General features: G+C 49.9%; 2 protein-coding genes and 1 long non-coding RNA gene across 3 annotated transcripts in view; 2 read left to right on the top strand and 1 right to left on the bottom strand.

The window, feature by feature from the left end:
* LOC131832238 (uncharacterized) overlaps nt 1-2,486 on the bottom strand; it is a 40,738-nt gene extending 38,252 nt beyond the window's left edge. The window contains exon 1 of the long non-coding RNA XR_009353955.1: nt 2,371-2,486. This is a non-coding gene — a long non-coding RNA (uncharacterized LOC131832238). The remainder of the gene's footprint in view (nt 1-2,370) is intronic.
* A 109-nt stretch (nt 2,487-2,595) lies between these two features.
* CCNO (cyclin O) lies at nt 2,596-5,262 on the top strand. Its single transcript, XM_059174995.1, has 3 exons — nt 2,596-3,273; nt 3,893-4,078; nt 4,542-5,262. Exons 1-3 carry the CDS (start codon nt 2,887-2,889, stop codon nt 5,025-5,027), a joined length of 1,059 nt encoding a protein of 352 aa, XP_059030978.1. The 5' UTR covers nt 2,596-2,886; the 3' UTR covers nt 5,028-5,262.
* A 4,318-nt stretch (nt 5,263-9,580) lies between these two features.
* MCIDAS (multiciliate differentiation and DNA synthesis associated cell cycle protein) lies at nt 9,581-19,029 on the top strand. The gene is made up of 7 exons (XM_059174994.1): nt 9,581-9,713; nt 9,801-9,897; nt 10,077-10,168; nt 13,402-13,474; nt 14,044-14,267; nt 15,078-15,188; nt 15,438-19,029. Exons 1-7 carry the CDS (start codon nt 9,597-9,599, stop codon nt 15,876-15,878), a joined length of 1,155 nt encoding a protein of 384 aa, XP_059030977.1. The 5' UTR covers nt 9,581-9,596; the 3' UTR covers nt 15,879-19,029.
* Nucleotides 19,030-20,023: the final 994 nt, after the last annotated feature.

The raw sequence follows: 20,023 nt of genomic DNA, 5'->3' as shown, positions 1-20,023 counted from the left end.
CAGTCTTGTCTCCTACAATCCATTGTTCAAACCTTGGCCAGAATAATCTTTTAAAACAAAAGGCAGATTCTTTTTTTTTTTTTTTTAAAGATTTTATTTATTTATTTGACAGAGAGAGATCAGAAGTAGGCAGAGAGGCAGGTAGAGAGAGAGGAGGAAGCAGGCTCCCTGCTGAGCAGAGAGCCCGATGCAGGTCCGGATCCCAGGACCCTGAGATCATGACCTGAGCCGAAGGCAGAGGCTTTAACCCACTGAGCCACCCAGGCGCCCCCAAAAGGCAGATTCTATCTTGGTAAAGCTTCTTCAATGACATAAGGTAAATTCTAAACATTTAATGTACCTATAAGACACTGCAATGTCCCATGCACTATTTAAGACATGATCATACTAAAATTTATCTGACATTTCTTTAACTGGGTATCATAATCATTTTTTAAATCAAATCATTTTTTTAAACTTCCCCCACTAAAGTGTCAGCTCTATGAGGGAAGGACCCATGCAGCCTTTTTTTTTTAAAAGGTTTTTTTGTGGGGGGGAGGGGGAACAAAGTGGGGCAGGGGAAGGACAGCACCTGTGTGGCTCAGTCAGTTAAGGATCTGCCCTCAGCTCAGGTCATGTTCCCAGGGAGCCTGCTTCTGCTTCTCCCTCCACCTGCTGCTCTGCCTATTTGGGCTCTCCATAAAAAAGGTTTTTGTGTGTGTGTGCTTTTTTTTTTTAAGTAAACTATACTACCCACCTGGGGCTGGAACTTACAAACTCCAGGATCAAGAGTCTCATGCTCTACCAAAGCCAGCCAGGAGCCCCAGGACCTATGCAGCCTTGATCATGGTCTTGGACCAGGCTTGGCAGTCATAACCACAAATACTGAGGAGTAAACCCATCAGTACAAAGCTCAGGGACCATCTGTTGGGAGTTAATTCTAACTACGGACACTACCCTCACATCCATGTGGATAAAATGATCTTTCTGCTTTTTCAGAATATCTCCAGGATGATAATATTGACTTCCCAATGGAGGCTTTAATGTAACCCCCTGTTTTATATTTTAAAGGGACTTTGAGCTTTCAACGTATTTCACTTGGTCCTCAAGACAAGTATTAATAACCAGTTTTAACAAATGAAGAACAGAGATTCTGAGAAGATAAATAGCTAGACCATGATGACCAATAAATGGGAGTGACAATTCTGACCCTGGGAACTGACTTTGTGCTCTGTACCACATGCTCATCTGGGCTGATGAGAAGAATCAGAATTTCTAGGTCTTTCCTTCTCATCCAGAAAGCTTCTCAAGGAAAAAGTCTGACAGCTGACCCCTCTCCACAGATTTCCCTGCTCAACCCATAATGGTTCCCCAACAACAGTTTGAGAGGAGACAGCAAGTCCTGGCACCTCTATTTTGAAAGAAAGGTGGTTCTTAGCTAATCTCTCAAGTGATAAATGAAACTATTTAGGTGGAGAGACTAAAGACCTTTCTCAGAGTTACAGGGAAATAGGAGTAAAACTGACCACAACCCCAAATCCTTCTCTTTTCTCTTTCCTGCATCTTTAAGAGACAAAATCCCACTCCCCAAGTTCTGGGGACTGGGATTTCAATCTGATGACATACATTCCTCAGCTCTCTTTTGAAATGAGGTGGGAATGGCTGAACCTGCTCTTGGGATACCTAACAACCTCACTTCTGGGAGTGCCTCTGGAAAGTTCATCAGGCTGAAGGTCTAGTGGGTTTCCTGCCACCGTGACGTCCCTGTAAGTCTGACTCCATAGTACTTGTGCCCCTTTTCACTCAGGCTTAGGCCTCCAGCTTCTACCAAGACTGGAGGCCAGGTTCTAACCCAGCAGTGCCCTCAGTCCCTCCTACCTGGGCGCTCCCCTGTCTCCCGCTCCCGCTCTACTTTTGTGAGCTTCTGAAGGAACAGAACTAAGAGCAGGGAAAAACCGAGGAAGCGTGAGGCTCCCGTGGCAGATGTGAGCAATTCGATCAAGCTAGTAATCCGACGCTCCAACTATGTCATGTCCTTAACCGCTCCAGCTTACTTGGTTTGGTGTGGCAAGTGTGCAGCAAGTGTTAGAGGAGTTGAGACCTGCTGTCTGATGTTCGCGGGGCAGTCTTTGGTTTTGAGCATGAGTGCCTGCCTGGGAGGCTGCACTAGCTCCCTGATACACAGCGCAGGAGAACGTGTGGAGGGTCTGCTCCCCGAGACCAGCGCAAGTAGGGATACTGGATCCCAGGATCTGGCCTAAAACAAAAATTACAAAAGCAATGGAATTAGAATTAACTGCGTGTGTGGGTCAGCGAGGAAAACTCCTGTCCTGACAGAGTTCTAGTTGGAGCCCTGAAAGGTCGTTAACTGATCTTTACCAAATTACCGACCTGAATTACAGCCGGCCTGAGGGGTGATAGCACTTGCAAGACTAAATGGACCTCGACCGGGAGACGGCGGCGAGAAAAATCTTTTTGGCCCGGGAGGAGCCCAGCCCCACGGCTGGCTTCTGAGCACACTCCACCTAGCCGCCGCCTCCCCACCCCCACCCCGGGCGGCGCGCGCAGCTCTCGGCGTACCCCGGGCTCCGTTACCTGGGTAACGCGGGACGCGCGCGGAAAGGCAGGACAGGGCGGGTACGCTCCGTCGGGCGTAGCTCCTCCTCTCCGCCGCAGGCTGCGCACGCTACACCCTGCCAGCAGCTTGCTCTAAAGCGGTTCTTTAGCCGGGAAAGCGCGGCCTCGTGCCTCTCAGTAGTCATCCAGTGAGAAGCCGGGGGTGTGGTGGGGGTAAGGAGCCCGCCGAGTACTTAGGGACTCGCCTTGGCTCTGGCCAGCCTACTGCGGACTCTGGAGCGCGCCTTCGGTTTGTCGCGAGGAGTCGTAGAGCGGCCACCGGGCTGCACCATGGTGACCCCCTGCCCCACCAGTCTCGTGAGTCCCGCCGCCCGGGCTGGGAAGCGGGACCACGACCAGAACCTCCGCGCCCCGGTGAAGAAGAGCAGGCGCCCACGTCTCCGGAGAAAACAGCCGCTGCAGCCGCTGAACCCGTGCTCGCTCCCCGGAGACTCCGGTGTTTGCGACCTGTTCGAGTCCCCCAGCTCCGGGTCTGATGGTGCAGACAGTCCCGCAGCATCCGCGGCGCTAGGCTGCAGCCCCCTACCCGCTCCTGCCCCGCAGTTTGCGCAGCTAGATCTACAGACCTTCCGTGACTACGGTCAGAGCTGCTACGTCTTCCGCAAGGCGCGGGAGAGCCACTTCCACCCGCGGGAGTCGCTGGCGCTGCAGCCACAAGTGAGGCGTTGGGAGAGCGAGGTCCCCACCCCCGCTCCTCTTCCCCTCTCGGGCTCCTTCCTCTTCTGCTCTGTCTAACCTCCGACGCGCCCCGGGGCACGGAGCTTCGCGACCCTAGCGGCAAGGGGCTTTACAGGGCCGGGCCTCCAGCCTCATTTTACAAATGGAGAAAACTGGGGCCTGGACGGCTTAAGTGACCTGCCCCAAGTTTCCATACTGGTTAGTGGAAACGCGGTAGAATGCAGAGGAGCGAAGACAGTTTCTAGGTTCTAGACTCCTCCGGACCCCGGGCAAGCCATTTAATAATTCTGAGCTTATTTCCTCATCTGCAAAGTGGTGGCCCTCTCCCCTCACTGAATTGCTGAGAGGATTACACAGGGTAATATGTATACACATTTGGCACAGGGCTAGGTACGAATCCAAGGCTTCCTGGTCCTGGCCCGACCATTACTCTTCGCGCAGCAGCACCGTCCAGTGTCTCCCAGTTTCCACCGCATTTAGATCTTCCCTTTTTGTGCCTTCCTCCAGGGAATCTCCCTGAGTTTTCTTGGCAGGTTCCTTCTGCAGACCCTCCTTGCCCTAGGCTCAACGGGTCCTCCTCCCACGTCCCTCCCCGCAGGTAACGGCGGAATCCCGCTGTAAGCTGCTTAGCTGGCTGATCCCAGTGCACCGCCAGTTCCACCTCTCTTTCGAATCTCTCTGCCTGACGGTGAACACTCTGGACCGCTTTCTTACCACCACGCCTGTGGCTGCAGACTGCTTCCAGCTGCTTGGGGTCACGTCCCTGCTCATCGCTTGCAAACAGGTACCTCCACGTGGGGTCTGGGGGACAGCCAAACTCACGGAGACTCTGGCCACCACCCGGCTTTCCAGCGCACAAGATTAAGTGCTGGGCGCTCTGAATTTATTCTGTCCTACATTTGCAAATCTATACATCCCACAGCTTTAACTTTTCAGTAATGGCCCCCACCCCCAACTAACAGCCCCCTCATGGACCCCTAAAATAGGCTGGAGTCAGTCTCAAAAGTAAATCCCAACAGCACTTTGTAGCCCTGCTATTCTAGACTTCTGGGGGGGGGGCATTTAAAATTCTCAAACGCTTTTTAGCTGGACAGTTAGAGAAACTGCGCTGAAAGTACACTCCAGGCGATTAAAGTGGAAGAAAGGGAGAGGCGAAGGCCCAGCTATCTGGCTGGAAGGGATGGGGGGAGTCCTGGTTTCCTCCCAAGTTTGAGACTGGGGTGGGCCTGGGCGTTCCTGTGTTGCAGGTGGAGGTACACCCACCGCGCGTGAAGCAGCTCCTGGCCCTGTGCTGCGGCGCCTTCTCTCGGCAACAACTCTGCAACCTCGAGTGCATCGTGCTGCACAAACTCCACTTCAGCCTGGGCGCGCCAACCATCAGCTTCTTCCTGGAGCATTTCACGCACGCTCGTGTGGAGGCCGGGCAGGCTGAGGTATCAGAAGCCCTGGAGGCACAAGCCCTGGCGCGTGGTGTGGCAGAGCTGAGCCTGGCCGACTATGCCTTCACCAGCTATACTCCCTCCCTGCTGGCCATCTGTTGCCTGGCGCTGGCTGACCGTATGCTACAGCTCCCGCACCCCGTGGACTTGGGCCTAGGTGGGCACGCCGAGGCCGCAGTGCAGGACTGCCTGGGCAAGCTGCAGCTACTAGTGGCCATAAATGAGACCTCCTTGACTCATATGCTGCCTTTCCAGATCCTAGAGAAGTGCAGCCTGTCTCCGAAATTGAAATGAAATACACATTTGTCTGTCTACCCTGGCCCGACTGCTGGACCTCTCCCATTGCTGTGAAGGAGAGCAGTCTTGGTCCCTAGAGGACTTCATGGCTCCCAGCTGGTCACGAGGTCATCCTGCAGGTTGTAAATAGTGTATAATAAGAGCGCCTCCTCCTTTATTTATTTTACTAAGCCCACCTGACAGACCTTAGTCGTTCCCCAATAAACGGGCTATCAGTCTTGGTTTGTCTGAATGCTGTTGCCTGCATTGTCTGTGGGGAGGGAGGGTAAAGGCAGCCGGGGATACAGGTAGTGAACAGAGGGGTCCTGCCCCCCTGGCTCCAACCCTGTAATTAGGTGTCCATGCGGGAGCACCAGCTCCTTTGAGATGCCAGAGGGTCACTTGTAGACCTGTATCCCATGACCTCTTAGGAGGCTGAGGACTGCTCATGCCCAGAGGTCCAAAGGGAAGGTGGGGTGTGAACCTGAATAGAACGCACAGCGGTCTATGTGGTCTAGAGGGATGGGGACACACAGGATGCCCAGCTGGGAAGCTTTGGGAACCACGTATGCCCACTAGCTAGGGCAAAGGAAGACCTACTCTGACAACTAACAGATGCTGGAAATGAAGGCTGTCTTGGCCATGACCAATAGAACCCATTTACCCCGCAATGACTTGGTTCAACAGTTCACTTTTGTCTTACACCTGCTGCAGGTGAGACCAGGAGAACAATGGCACAGTAATCATGGCCATCATTGGGTGCTCAAATGTCCCAGGTGCTGTGGTCAGCATTCATTGTCTCAATCCTCCAAAAACTCTGTGTTATACCATTTTTCAGAGAAGGACTCTGGACCACAGGGTCTAGAGCAATCAGGATTTGAAGGCAGGTGATCAGAGCCACACTGCCCAACTTCTCCCACTTACAGGTTTGTGGAAAGGCTTTTTAAAAACCCCTCTTCCTGAGGTAGGTGTGAGATACGTTATCTACTCAGTGCGTTCCAATCAATAGAGACTATAGAGAACATATTTGGAGAGCCAGCACAGTCCCTGCCTCCAGTCGTGACACAGGTGGGAAAACTGAGTCAAGAAATGAGACCTTTGGCTCAGGTCATGATTCCCAGGGTCCTGGGATCCAGCCCACTGGGGAAATCTCTGCTCAGCAGGGAGCCTGCTTCCTCCACTCTCTCTCCCTGCCTCTCTGCCTATTTGTGATCTGTCTGTAGTAAGTAAATAAAATATATATTTTAAAAAAGTGAGACCTAGGCTTGCTGGAGTTAACTCCACAGCAGTCTCCTCACTTTCATTCTCATTGTGGTGAGGCTGCCGTGGAATTTCAGTTCTGTCACCTCCAGCCAATGTCTTCACTTCTCTGAGCCTGACAATCTTGACAGAGCTGTTGTAATGCATAAGGGAGACGCTGAGGTAGTAAAAAATCATGATGAAACAAGTGGGCTCTGGAGTGCTCGAGCAAGTCTCATCTCTACGCACCCACGAGTCTCTTCTGTAGAATTAGGAAGGTCAATAACCTATTTGATAGGATGGAGGTATGGATTTTTTTTTAAGTTTTATTTATTTATCTTGGAGAGGGGCTGGGGTGGGGGTAGAGAGAGAGGATGCGCAGATTCTGACGCAGAGCTCCATCTCACAACCCTAAGTTCACGACCTCAGCCAAAACCAAGTGTCTAGATGCTTAACCAACAGCACCATCCAGGTGCCTCGGAGATATGGGTTTCATGAGATGTTCCATACAAATCCCTCTTCACAGGTCCCTGCATATAGCAAAAATTCAAAACGTGAAGACTGTTGGCAGCCTGTATAATAATGGGGAGGGATTTACACAGAAAAAGAGAAAAACCTTGGAGAATGAAATAGAGGCAAATAAGGGATAACGTTAGTTATTGGGAGGCAAACCTGTTATTCATTGCACTGTCTTTTCAAATTTTCCGAAAGATTTAAAAAACTTAAGTTTTGGGGGAACAACCTTGTCATGTTCCTCTATATTTAGAATCAATTTAAATGTAGGACAAATATGCATAAATGAAAAGCAAACAAACTCAAACCAAATTTAGAGACTCTTCCTTACACCTTTCCTCACAAGTACCCTCTAGGTACTCTCCAGCACCAGGAGCACCACTTTGAGGCCCTCAGATCCCTTCTCTCCCCTTATGTTAATGTGTTAAGCTCTCCAGGAAATTTTTAGACTTGGGCTCAGGGATGGGGAAATGGTGATCCCCAAGCTGTTTGAGGAAAAAGCTGGTCTGCGATGATGAAAAGGAGAAGGAAAATTTGTATCTTCATGACCCAAGTCCCCAAATATCTAGAGCCCTCAGGACCACTGGCTCTTTTATAAAAGTGTGACTTGGGGGAGAAGTTGTTTTCACCAACATTTACTCCATCACTCAGCCAAGACTGATATGGGTGAGTTGGTTCCAGAATCATCCAGATTAGGAGTCCTATAATCATGCTATTCCAGTTCCTTTTGCCACATTTTTATGTACAATGTCCCTATATTTCTGCATTTTGGAATTCACTGATGAAAAAGGAGCCTATTCTGTAAAATCAGGAATGGACTCAGGTGAGAGATGTTCCCAAAACTCAACTAAGAGCTCCCCTACTCCTTTTACAGACTGGGAAGATAGGTAGGGATGGAGGACTGGCTAGTTACTAGGCTACTCAGGAATCAGAACTAAGCCAAGAATAGGTTGTGGGAGGCTGGAGGAGCACTGAAAAGCCTCCTTAAAACATCAACAACATCAATTTATCCACACCAAGCACCAGTTGCATTACATAATCTCATTTTAATAGCACCTCTACTGAAGTTAGCGTTATGATTTTCTTTTCTTAAAAACTTAATTTTTTGTATTCATCCAGGGATGACTGGGTGGCTCAGTCAGTTGGACATCTGTTTGGCTCCGGTCATGATCCCAAAGTCCTGAGGCTGGGTCCCACATCGGGCTTGCTCCTTGGTGGGGAATCTGTTTCTTCCTCTTGGCCCCTCTCCCCTGCTTCTGCTCTCTCTCAAATAAATACAGTCTTAAGGAAAAAAAAAAAAAAAAGGAATCTCCACACCCAAGGTGAGGTTCGAACTCACAATCCTGAGATCAAGAGTCACATGCTCCACCAACTGAGCCAGCTAGTGCTCCAATTTTATGCTTTTCCTAAAGATCTGGTGGAGCACCTGGTTCCAATCCTCAGGTACTCTGACTCTGAAGTCAGAGCCCCTCACTGAGGGCATCATTGATACCCCCCCCATTGATTGTGGTATCAATCAGTGATACCACACCAATTCTAGCTGCCTGACCTCACCTCAACCAGGCCTCCCCATTTATAGATGTATCCAAAAATCTCTAAGTCTATTCTAGCTCTACTATTGTAGAACAGTCTCCAACATTGTTAAGAGGTGCCTTTATTAATCCAGATAACAAGGAGAAATAAAAAGGGATCATATCACTTTAAAAGAGGATTTTCATTACCACTACTTGGTATAAGACACAAACAAGGTGACCAATAGGAAGTTACCAAGGTAACTGCAGATGACTATTCAAATTCGCTATATCTAAGAGTGGTCTGAGGGATCCCCTCACCCAGGGATTTAGAGATGCTCCTTCTTGGGAGAGGCCCTGGTCTTGGGAAGGGCAGCCAAGACTTCCTCAGAGCGACCAAGGCGAGCTGTGTACAGAGTGGCCAAATGCTGCGGTGGCCAAATGAGGCTTTCGGGAGAGAAAGAGACTGGGGTTTTAGGGGATTTGGGACCATGCAGTGAGGCGTTTTCCGAAAGGGGAGGAGCATTTTTAGATGTCGCTTTTTCTTAACTGACTCTCTTTTAAAGGCTACATGCAGGAGCAGCTGCCCGGGGAAGTGCGGGGCTAGGGGTACGGGGAGCGCTTCTAGGCATCAGGCAAAGAAAAACCAAAGGCAAGTCGTGAGTCAAGACCAGAAGTGCACCACCAGCCTTGCGTAAGGGTCTTCTGTAATCTGGAGGCAGTTCTGCGGCAGTCCCCGATCTTATTCTACCTCCGCACCAAATCCTACAGGGCGGTGAAATGCCGGAGTCGGGCTTTGGCGAGTGTCACTCCGCGTTTCTTTCGCGCCTTACGGCTGGGGGTGGTAAGAAAATGAAGAAAGAGTTGTTAACTTTCCCATCCCTGCTATCCGAAACGGGAAAGGCGGTATTAGGGACCAGTGGGGCTCGTCCACTCCTCCCCCACTCTGGTGCTGCCTGGAGGCAGCGGCGCCAACCCTCCCCAAAAGGGCGCTCGCGGGCCCGGGTCCCGCGCTCGCCGCTCCCGGGGGAAGCCGCGTTGCCAGGTTGGATTTAACGCCTCCGCCCGCGCGCAGATTGTCCGGGGCTGAAGGCGCCACCTCCGGCGCTCAGGCGCGAGCCGCCCCTCCCTCGCGGCAGTCTTCCCTCTCCTCTTGGCCCTCCCTCCGCACCCCTACAGCCACCCCCTCGCCTCCACCCGGACCAAGCGCTTACCCCTGCAGGCGCCAGGCGAGGCGCTGACTGTGGGTCGCTATTCCGGCCGCGGCCACTGCCGCCGCAGAACCAGCACCGCGTTCCTGGGCCGAAGCCGGCGGGGAGGCAGGATGCAGCCGTGCGGAGGCGCCGCGGCGGGACGCCGAGCCTTCGACCGCATCTGCCCCAACAGGATGCTGGAGCTGGGGGGCCGGCCTTTCGTCAAGCCCGGGAAGCTAGAGAGGAAGGTGGGGCCGCGCGCCGGTGCCAGGCAGGGTCCGCACGCTCCGGGACCCGAAGGCTGACCCATGCTCACGGTTTTTGTGTTCGGCTAGTTCGCCCCTCCGCGGAAGTTCTTTCCTGGTTGCAGCGGCAGCAGCCCAGTGGCGATATATGAAGATCCCCGGGACGCCGAGCCCGCGGCGCTGCCAGGTGAGCCTGGCGGCTCCCGCGCGATCCCTCGGGTTCCCGGCGCCGGGTGGGTAGCGCACGCGCGGCTCAGATGAACTTTTTTCCCCGGGGCTCCAATGTCCTGACGGGAGGCCAGTGGCGAGCTCTGGCGGAGAGACTCAGGGCCCGCCTCCTGCGTGTCCCCGGTTCTCCCCGCGCAGCCCTCACCACCATAGACCTGCAGGACCTCGCCGACTGCTCCTCGCTACTCGGGTCCGACGCGCCGCCTAGTGGTGACTTGACCGATTCGCAGGTATCTCCCCCTAACTCCCGAAGCCCGGCGGCCTCCAACAGCCCAAATTCCGACTGGGGACTCCGGGGTTCCTTTCCGCAGAGGCTCATCTTGGGCCGGCGCGCAGGCAGATTTAGCTAGTGGGGGCAGACGTCGTGCCGGAATCTCAGCCCTGAGGATCGGAACTTCTTCCCTCCTGGTCTGTGGCGTCGGCGGTATTCTCAGAGCTGTTCTGACCAATTTGGGACAGAGGGGCTCACCGGGAGGATTTTCCTCCAGGGAAGGGGTCTCCGGTTCTCCCCCCCCCTCTATTCCCTGGAGCTGTGACAAAGCAATCTGGAGACTGAGCACGGAGGAGCCAGGCCAGTAGGTGGGAGCAAAATGGAGCGCAGGGCACCTGCTACTTGTCCTGCTCCCAACATCCCTGCCGGGCCGTTCACTAACAATTTTCATTCCCTGGTATCAAAGGAGTGTGAAGATTGACGGGTAACTACTCCATGAAGACTGGAAAAGACGAATAGCGTTTACATTTAGAGGAAGAGGGACGAAGGACAAAGAACTCTGGAAGAGATCTGACAGCAAACGTTCCTCTCTGCAGAGATGGCTCTTCAGCATTTGGGCACTTTAAAAAAGTCATTTTCTCCCCCTGCAAAGGTTCATGTCACTTACCCTCATGGGGCAAAGAGGTATTTGACTTTTTCTTTTCCTTAAAAGCTGATTTCCCTACTCCCACCCCACTTATACCACTTGCAAAGGCTGACACTCCCCAGGTTGATGAAGGAACCTCCCAGCATTGGTGTCTGGGTTGCCAGAAGCCTGCCTGGCCATCGATGGCCATCGATTGGACGTGAAGTGCCCAGAAGGACAGGAGGTCTTAACTAGATGCAACCTACAGGAGGAGTGCCAGTTCCAGCTTCCTGGCAGGAGGTCCTGGGGGGCATGGGTCCATGGGGGAAATGTCCAGCACTGAAGACTCCAGAAGATATGACCACCTCCGAGAACTGAGATTGGTGGAAGAACACCGCCTACCAGAGTTCCCCAAGTGCCTTTAGAATTGGGTAAGAGCCCAGATGGAGTCAGGGGAGGTGGCCACAGAAAGCAGAGAGTGGGTAAGGCAAGGGATGAGAGTGGGCATTGCCCTGCAGAGACTGGTTTGTTTTTCTCTTTAGATCTGGATGCTCAAATAAGGAAAGACAGTGCTTGAGCATCTTTCAACCGACCCAGAGGCCCATTCACTGTCTTACTCCAACATGTTTATTTTACAAGTCATGAAAACCATGCAGGCTTTTCTTGAATTTTTGCTCAAGTATTTAGAAATTAAATTTCACATCATGTTCTGTATTAGCCCCACTCCCCTTTTTTGGCTGCCATTGTGGTTTGGAAAAATCCCAGATTTTTAAATCTAATTGGGAAGGTAGGATTCAAAGTTTAGGATTCAAAGCATAGAGCTCATGTGAGATGGCCCAAGAGGTCCAGGACTTTTCCTGGGGAGAGACACAGCTGGTAGAAAGGGAAAGACATCCCTTAGAGGAAGATCCCCTGGAAAGACCCTGACCAGTGGCGCTCAGGTCAAATTTCCTAGCCTCCTTCCTGCTGGGTAAGATGAGCCCAGAGGAAGCACTTGAGAAGTGTTCGTTTGAGGTCCAGAATGAGCCAAGGACCTGGGATAGCATGGGAGGAAGCATTTCCTGGGCCCCAGTTCCTGACTTAGCCTCAAGCTTCCTCATGGTAAGGGCTTTGGCTGAATCTCTATTAAGAGGAAGACCTTTCAGCCCTTGGAAAATGAGTCTTGTTTCTGGGTCCTTCAACCAGGGCAGAACTTGTGCTTCAGAATTTGCTTTGGCCCTTTCTAAGCTCCTTCCACCCTTATAGCCTCAGTTCCCAACAGTGCTTGAGGCCTCCTAGACTGAAGCTCCAGGAAAGCTAATACGTGTACTTTCTTCAAGGTTAGGGTCAGAGTAAGTTCCTCTTCTCAGCAATATTTGAAAAGTGGAGAAGGGCTTCGGGGAAATAAGTATGAGTAACACAAAGGAATCAACAATAGTGGAAGCAGTAGAATAGGCATTTCTGATGGGCATATTGGATGCATTCCCCCACACCATATGCCTCTATGCCTCGAGAAATTTCTTTCCTCTTCCCCAGTGCTGTCTTCATTGGAAGACGGGCTTTCCTTAAAAAATAGATAAACGCTAGAGGCAATGAGGTATAGAGGAAAGAAGATTGAAATAGTCACCATCCTTCTAGGAGCCCCAATTCTTAGTTGGGTGACTTTAGGCAATTCACTTTCTCTAAGCTTCAGATTCTTCATCAAACGGGGAGGGATCACTTCCTGGGCCCTCCGTGCTTCCTACATTGGGTGAGAATTAACATAGGAACTCTGCGTAAAAGAGTTTTGTCAACTCTAAATGTCCACGAATTAAGAGAATACGAGGGCCTCCCACTGTCTCCCTCGGCGTCACGCAGCCAGGCACACTGCGGGAACCTAGGAAGAGCGTCCAGTTCAAGAGATGGGAGGTGCCTCCCACCGTACCGAAAAAGTGGACTCTGACTTGCTGAGAAACAGAAGAGCAATAAGGGTCCACGCTTGCTGCCCACTGAACAGAAGCACTTTCCATAGCACGCCTGCTCCCTCATCATAGCCTACCCTTTCCCTCCCTGTTTGGGGAGAAGGTGGTTTGGCTGCGACTGAGCCTCGGCCGGATACACGGTCTTACGTTATTTCTTTGGACGCCCCTGCACGCCGTCAGGTCTTGGGAGGGAAATCCGAGCGGGCGCACACCTGTTCCCTTACCTTAGGGCACGGCTCCTTGGCGTGTTGGAGGTAAGTTGAACGAGAGGTTCAGCGGGAGCTGGAGGAACGCCTCGGGCTTCACGTGAGGAGGCAGCTGGTTGGCTGGTGGCGGGCCAATGAGGCGGCGCGGGGACTGCGGGCGGCCGGCTGCCGGGCGCCGGGCCACTACGCTGAGCGCAGGAGGACTCCCGCCGCAAACACAGCTCCGCACAGTTTCGGCGCTCTTCCGGATCGCCGGGGACCCGGCCCTTGCTACGACTGTTCCGCTCCTCACCATTGCAATGCAAGCCTGCTGGGTTCCAAGCCTGGGATGGGGCTTTGATTTTCAGGTAGGAGGCTCGGTTGCGGAACTACGGTGTGTGCACACCTGCTGCCAGGCCCGGGAGGGCGACCGTCGGCCTGGGGAGCGCTTCAGACCTGTTGGACTCGACGTTAACTATTTTACACCTCTGGCTTATTTCAGAACCATTCTCTGCAGACGGCAGCGGACTTCGATCTGCAGGATTTCAGAGACACAGTGGACAGTCTCATTGCAGGCAAGTGCTGTCTCCTTGCAGTTAAGTAAAGGGAGGCGGGGACGTTCCCCACTCCGCAAATCAAACTAGTTCAGACTTCGATTTCGTGGTCGCGTAGGTGGTAAACGCAGCACCTGTCAACATCGTCAGTAACTCGCCAGTGGGTCCGGCTCTTCCATAAATATGAGACAACACCCTTTCTAATGGAGATGAATCGCTAAATTTATAGCGCTTTCCCAGTCTATCGCTTTGAGTTCTCCGAGAGGGAGCCCTACTCTGTGATGCTGTCAAGGAGAGGTTGGGGGACGGGCGTGTAAAGAACGGCGGAGCTGTGTGACTTGGGGCAGGCTTGCCGTGGCCGCCATGGAGTCTGAATTCAGATAAACTCGATAGGCATATATGGAGCGCCTGCTGTGTATGAAGAAGATATCAAAAAGAGCCTGGGAAAAAGTAGGGATTGCAGAGTGAGGGGTGCTTCCCTTAAGTCTTTACGTAAACCCTACACCCGGCGAGGCAGGCGTGGCATTGTGTCTCTGTAGCTAGCCAGGCACGAGTCTGAGGCGGCAAACCTAGCTCCCACTCTTCCTCAGACTCATCCTCTTTGATGTCGCCTCCTCTGGCCGGTGGAGACTTCCCCTTCTCTCCTTGCGACGTATTGCCATTTGGGCCCTGTCTCTCTCCGCCGCTGGACCCAAGGGCCCTGCAGTCACCGCCGCTGCGCCCTCCGGACGTGCCCCCGCCTGAGCAGTACTGGAAGGAGGTGGCCGACCAGAACCAGAGGGCATTGGGGGACGCACTCGTTGAGAATAACCAAGTAGGGGCACTGGGCTGGCCGCCAAGAATCCTGGGTTGGGGATAGGGTATGGAGCTCTGGGTGGAAATGGGGGTTGCCGGAGCGGGATTGTGCCCGGGTGTAAGTCCCAACCAGTGGACAGACCAGTGCTTCACGTACTCCAGTGGCTCTCCTGTTTACAGCCTTAGTAAGTGGGAATAATCCTGCCCGACCAGATTGATTTTTTATTTTATTTTGTCAGAGAGAGAGAGAGAGAGAGAACAGGCAGAGTGGAAGGCAGAGGCAGAGGGAGAAGCAGGCTTCCCGCTAAGCAAGGAGTCCGATGCGGGACTCGATCCGAAGACGCTGAGATCATGACCTGAGCCGAAGGCAGCCGCTTAACCAACTGAGCCACCCAGGCGTCCCCAGATTGATTTTTAATAAGGACACCAGTATTTACCGAAGGCTTTATACGCCTGGTATTGTGCTTATCGATTTACTTTTTCTTCTAATACTTACAACCACTGAATAAGATACCCTTACTACCCCATGTTACAGGTTATGAAACTGAGGTATAGGAAGATTGAACTTCAGAGGCAGACCCTGTATCTGCTTCTTGCCCAAGTCCGTACTCTTCACCACCATGCTACACTGAAGATTGAGATACGTTTTGTCTAAGTGATTTGTAAAAACAAAGGGCAACCAAACAAACGTTGTTATTCCCACCATTGCAAGTGCCCTTGGGTCTCCAGTTCCAGATTAGATGTTAGGATCCTGGTATAACTCATGCAAGTATACAGATGAGACCGACCACGGTGGCCTACCTCATAACGTTTGGGTCTCCTTCTGCAGCTGCACGTGACACTGACCCAGAAACAGGAGGAGATCGCCTCGCTCAAAGAGCGGAACGTGCAACTGAAGGAACTTGCCAGTCGGACCCGGCACCTGGCCTCGGTGCTGGATGTAAGTGGGGTGCGGGCGTGTGGGACACTGCGGGACGTCGGAAATGTTCCTATGAAGCTCCCACCCTGTTCCCAGAATTGGGACCCAGGGCCGTTGAGAGAAGGACGGTGGCTGCTGAGAGCTCGCTGAGCCACCTGCAGCCGGCATCTAAGCCCGCGGAGTTCGAGAGGCGCCCGGGTCTGCTTTGCACGCCCAGTGCGCGGGGAGTCCAGCCGGCCCCAGCTTGGCTCTCCTCCCCATCTTTTGTAGAAGCTGATGATCACGCAGTCCCGGGATCGTGGAACGACAGCCGAGCCCTTCCTGCTCAAGGCGACAGCCAAAAGGAGCCTGGAGGAGTTGTTCAGTGCTACCGGGCAGGATTGCGCGGAAGTGGACGCCATCCTGAGGGAGATTTCCGAGCGCTGCGATGAAGCGCTGCAGAGCCGCGACCCCAAGCGCCTCCGGCTACAGCCGGAGCCCGCGAAGAGCGAAGGCAAGCCGGGGCACCTGCACGGCAGCTTCCGGGGGCTGCGCACAGACTGCAGCCGAAGCGCGCTCAACTTGAGCCACAGTGAGTTGGAAGAAGGCGGCTCCTTCAGCACTCCCATCCGCAGCCACAGCACCATCCGCACCCTCGCTTTCCCCCAGGGCAATGCCTTCACCATTCGGACAGCCAACGGGGGTTACAAATTCCGCTGGGTCCCCAGTTGAGCTGGGTTGTGGTGGCCCCAAACACTGCCCTGTATCCGAACTGAAGCGCCTGAAGGTTAAGTGGGAGTAGCTGCAACGTTTTCCTGAACCTGGCTTCTCAGAAGAGCTCCCCCTGCTGGGCGAACGCCACTCTGAAACTTTTCAGGAACCAAAAAAAGGTCTAGATAATGATGTACTTGTGAAGTCCTGGTATAAAATACTGTATATTCCTTCCCCTTTCACTGTGTGTGTGTGTGTGTGTGTGTGTGTGTGTGTGTAAACACACATAATCTCAATTTTCAAGGTTATTTTTAAGAGCTTTGAATGATAGACTTTTAGAACGAGAAGGATTTAAAATGTACTTAGCTATTTTATAATTATATAATCCCCTACTTTTATAAGAAGGAAAAGTAGGCTCGAAGAGATTAAGTAATTTTCCATAAGCAGCAGCATTTATTGAGAATTTCCAGTCTTTCTCACTAGTTATTTAAAGATCGTAGGTCCAGAAGCCAGGTTTCTGAGTGAATGCTTCATTACATCACGGAACTTTCTCTGGTCCTAAGGACCCTTAATTATCTTACTTTTGAAAGCTTTTGTTCTGGCTGGAAGAATAAAAAGTTAGGAGAGAAGCCAACATACTTGCTTTCGGGCAACAAAGTAGAGAAAAATGTAGATGCTCAGAGGAAATGGGCTATCTACAAAATAGGTACTAAATACATTTGTTTGTAATGATCATTCATATAATTTTGTAAGATTTATGGCATACATTTATATTAATTATAGTTTATATGTCTGAACAGAAGAATCACACAGAAAGCAAACTTGGTTAATAAAAAATATAAGTTTTAAGAAAATGGCATGTTTCACATGAAAAAGAATATATATTTTTATGTGTATGTGTGTGTGTGCGCATGTGTGCGTGTCTGTGCATGCGAGCATGTGCAGGTGCACATGCACATGTACCAGAAACAAAGTGTGGAAATCTTGGTAAACCTATTTGAATTCCATAGATAAAACTGTGGTGCACATTCATGTCATATATTTCTACGGCTGATCTTCTAAGAAAAACTTACACATTATTTAGTGCCTTCACTTTGACTTTTTTTCTCTTTCCTTTTGTGTGTGTGTGTGTGTGTGTGTGTGTGTGTTTTCTAGTCTATTGTGAAATTATGTGACTGGCATATATATGTCAAATAGTGATTTTTCCCAACCTTCCCATTTCTCAACACAAGAGTTATTTCTTTCTGTGTCCTCAGCGTGGGCAAGTTTCCAAGCCTGTTACCTCACATCGCTCGTTCTGCCATCTAAGTGGTGATATCAGGTAACAGGGGAGCTGGGCAGGGTGGCAGAACCCGCTCCTCCAGTTTGTCCTATGTACTGTTATCTGTATTTAGGAGAAAAAAAAAGTGATAAAATAGACCACATTTCCTCATATTTTGTCTAACAAATGGACTAAAAGTACACTGAACAGTTGAAAATTATTTTCATCAGCTTATATATAAAATTACTGAAGTTCAGGCTCAAAAAAACCAAAAACAACAAACAAACAAAGACCCTTAACTTGTCCTGAGCAACGATCCACAGAAAGAGACTGACAAATGACAAGCAGGCAGCCCCTCTCCTTTTTTCCCAATACACGGACGATGGAGACTTTTTGGGTTAGGGCTGAAAGTCAAGGGGTTGGTGCCTGAGGGATATAACTCTTCATTAATCTCAAAGCTGTGGGGGAAACCAACAGTAGTTTCTACTTACACGGAAGGCAGTAACTCCTGCAGTATAAGCTCTTCTAAAAATATACTTACAAGAGGTGTGCCTGGGTGTAGGTGTCTGCCTTTCGATCAGGTCATGATCCCAGGGTTCTGGGATTGAGCCCAGAGTAGAGCATTGGGCTCTCTGCTCAGCGGGGAAGCTGCTTCTCCCTCTTCCTCTGCCTGCCACTCTCCCTGCTTGTGCTTTCTCTTTCTGTCTCTGTTAAATAAATAAAATCTTAAAAAAAAAATACAAGAGTCAGAGGCCTTGTGATGGATGCTATAACCTTATTATACTGTAGTTTTAAAATTTTTCCTTTTTCCAGCGGGGCTCCGTAGCTCAGGGGTTAGAGCACTGGTCTCGTAAAATTTTTCCTTTTTCCTTTTCTTTTTTTTGGAGTTATTTTTTTGAGGAAATGAAAAACTTTAAACACTATGATAGATTAAATTGCTATTAATCTTTGTAAATATTACTTTTATGTAAGTGAATCTCATCAACCTATTGCAAATCTTAAATTTCAGTTAATTCCAAAGGAAATAATATTATTGCTCAATTTTTAAAACAGAACACAGTGTGGCTTTTGTTAACAGATGAATATGCTATTTGGTTTGACATACAGTATAGATGGTAAACGTGTGCCCATCATCACAGTGGCGGGGACTTGCATACTTGCTGCAAAGTCAAAACTGGTCCAATACATCCTTTGATGCCTCCTGCTCATAATTTGGTGTGAATAAAAGGTCATAAAGCTATGATCGAAATTAAGGCATCTTCTCCTTGTGAATATTAATAACATTTGAAAAAATATAATAAGAAAAAACCTACTGTAGACTGGCTTTCACCATTCACTGTACTAGGTGGCAGGAATTGGTGGGAGGGAGATGTTTCTAAATGTCACTAGATGTCATAGCTGTCATCTTCCTCACAAACCTAGGTCAATTCAGTGTCACTGGAGGTTAGAGTACATAGAATAGAACAGAGAAGGGAGTGAGAGAGAATTTAATCTTTCCCTAAATGTAGAAAATTAGCAAATCATCTATTCCAAAGTAATACACATAAAGAGTTACTTCTAAACAGAAAGGTTTGATCTTTTTAAAAAGATTTATTTATTTTTATTTTAGAGAGTGAGAAACAGAGAGAGCAGGGGTGGGGGCCAGAGGGAGCAGGAGAGAGAGAATACTCAAGCAGGTTCCCCAATGAGTGTGGAGAACCAGGACCAGGATCCTGACCTGAGCCCAAATCAAGAGCCGGACGCTTAACTGACGGAGCCACTGCAGTGCCCCAAAAAGGTTTAATCTTAGTGTCTCCATCTTCCCTACAAACATACATACATACATTTATTTATTTATTATTTACTATTTATTTATTTATAAAATATTTTATATATTTATTTGACAGACTCACAGCCAGAGAGGGAACACAAGCGGGGGTGGGGGTGGGGGGTGGTAGAGGGAGAAGCAGGCTTCCCGCTGAGCAGGGAGCATGATGTGGGGCTCCATCCCAGGACCCTGAGATCATGACCTGAGCCCAAGGCAGATGGGCAGATGCTTAAGGACTGAGCCACCCAGGCATCCCATTCCCTACAAATCTTTAGATTTTACAAAAATATTTGTATAAGAATGTGTAAAATAAGAGCATAAGATCTCAGAAAACAAGAAAGCCTGATGTAATTAATGTAAAATGAGCCTTGAAAATTGTTTGTATTTCTTTAATCTCTAACGGCTGAACCAGGAAAGGAATTTAAGCAAGCGTGAATGTGGATACCACATTCCATTCTCATTTATATATTTACATTAAAAGTACATTATTTTTCCTTTTGTAACAGTATATATTATACCATAGCAGTGATACATATTTGTTGTAGAAATGAAAAATAAATCTCCCATTTAATAATTCACCAATTTAATCAGTGTATACTGGATACTTCCTGTGTGCTAGGTGTTGGGTATACGTTGGTAAATACAGCAGGTGTAGGAAGCTAGGGAATGAGACAAATAATAACCTGCAAACACATAAATCTGTAATTTAAAATTGGGAGAGGTACCTATCAGAGATAGAGAAAAACAGTGGAAAATCCATTTACATAAGGGAACCCGGGGACTTCGCCTTACGGGAAGAAATTTTAAGTAGTAAATTTGAAATTTTATCAAAGCAATACACGCACGGTTAAGAAATAAAATAACAGGGGGCGCCTGGGTCAGTGGGTTAAGCCTCTGCCTTTAGCTCAGGTCATGATCAGGTCCTGGGATTGAGATGGAGATCTCACTGGCTCAGGGAGCCTGCTTCCCCCTCTCTCTCTGCTTGCCTCTCTGCCTACTTGTGATCTGTCAAATAAATAAAATCTTTAAAAAAATAACTTAAATGAAGTAATGATCTGCATCTCCCATTGTCAATGTACTCACCAGACGCAACCATTT

This window comes from Mustela lutreola, chromosome 5 (assembly GCF_030435805.1).
Source record: "Mustela lutreola isolate mMusLut2 chromosome 5, mMusLut2.pri, whole genome shotgun sequence".
NCBI lineage: Eukaryota > Metazoa > Chordata > Mammalia > Carnivora > Mustelidae > Mustela > Mustela lutreola.
Note: the sequence above shows the minus strand (reverse complement) of the source record. Positions and strands in the feature narration are given on the sequence as shown.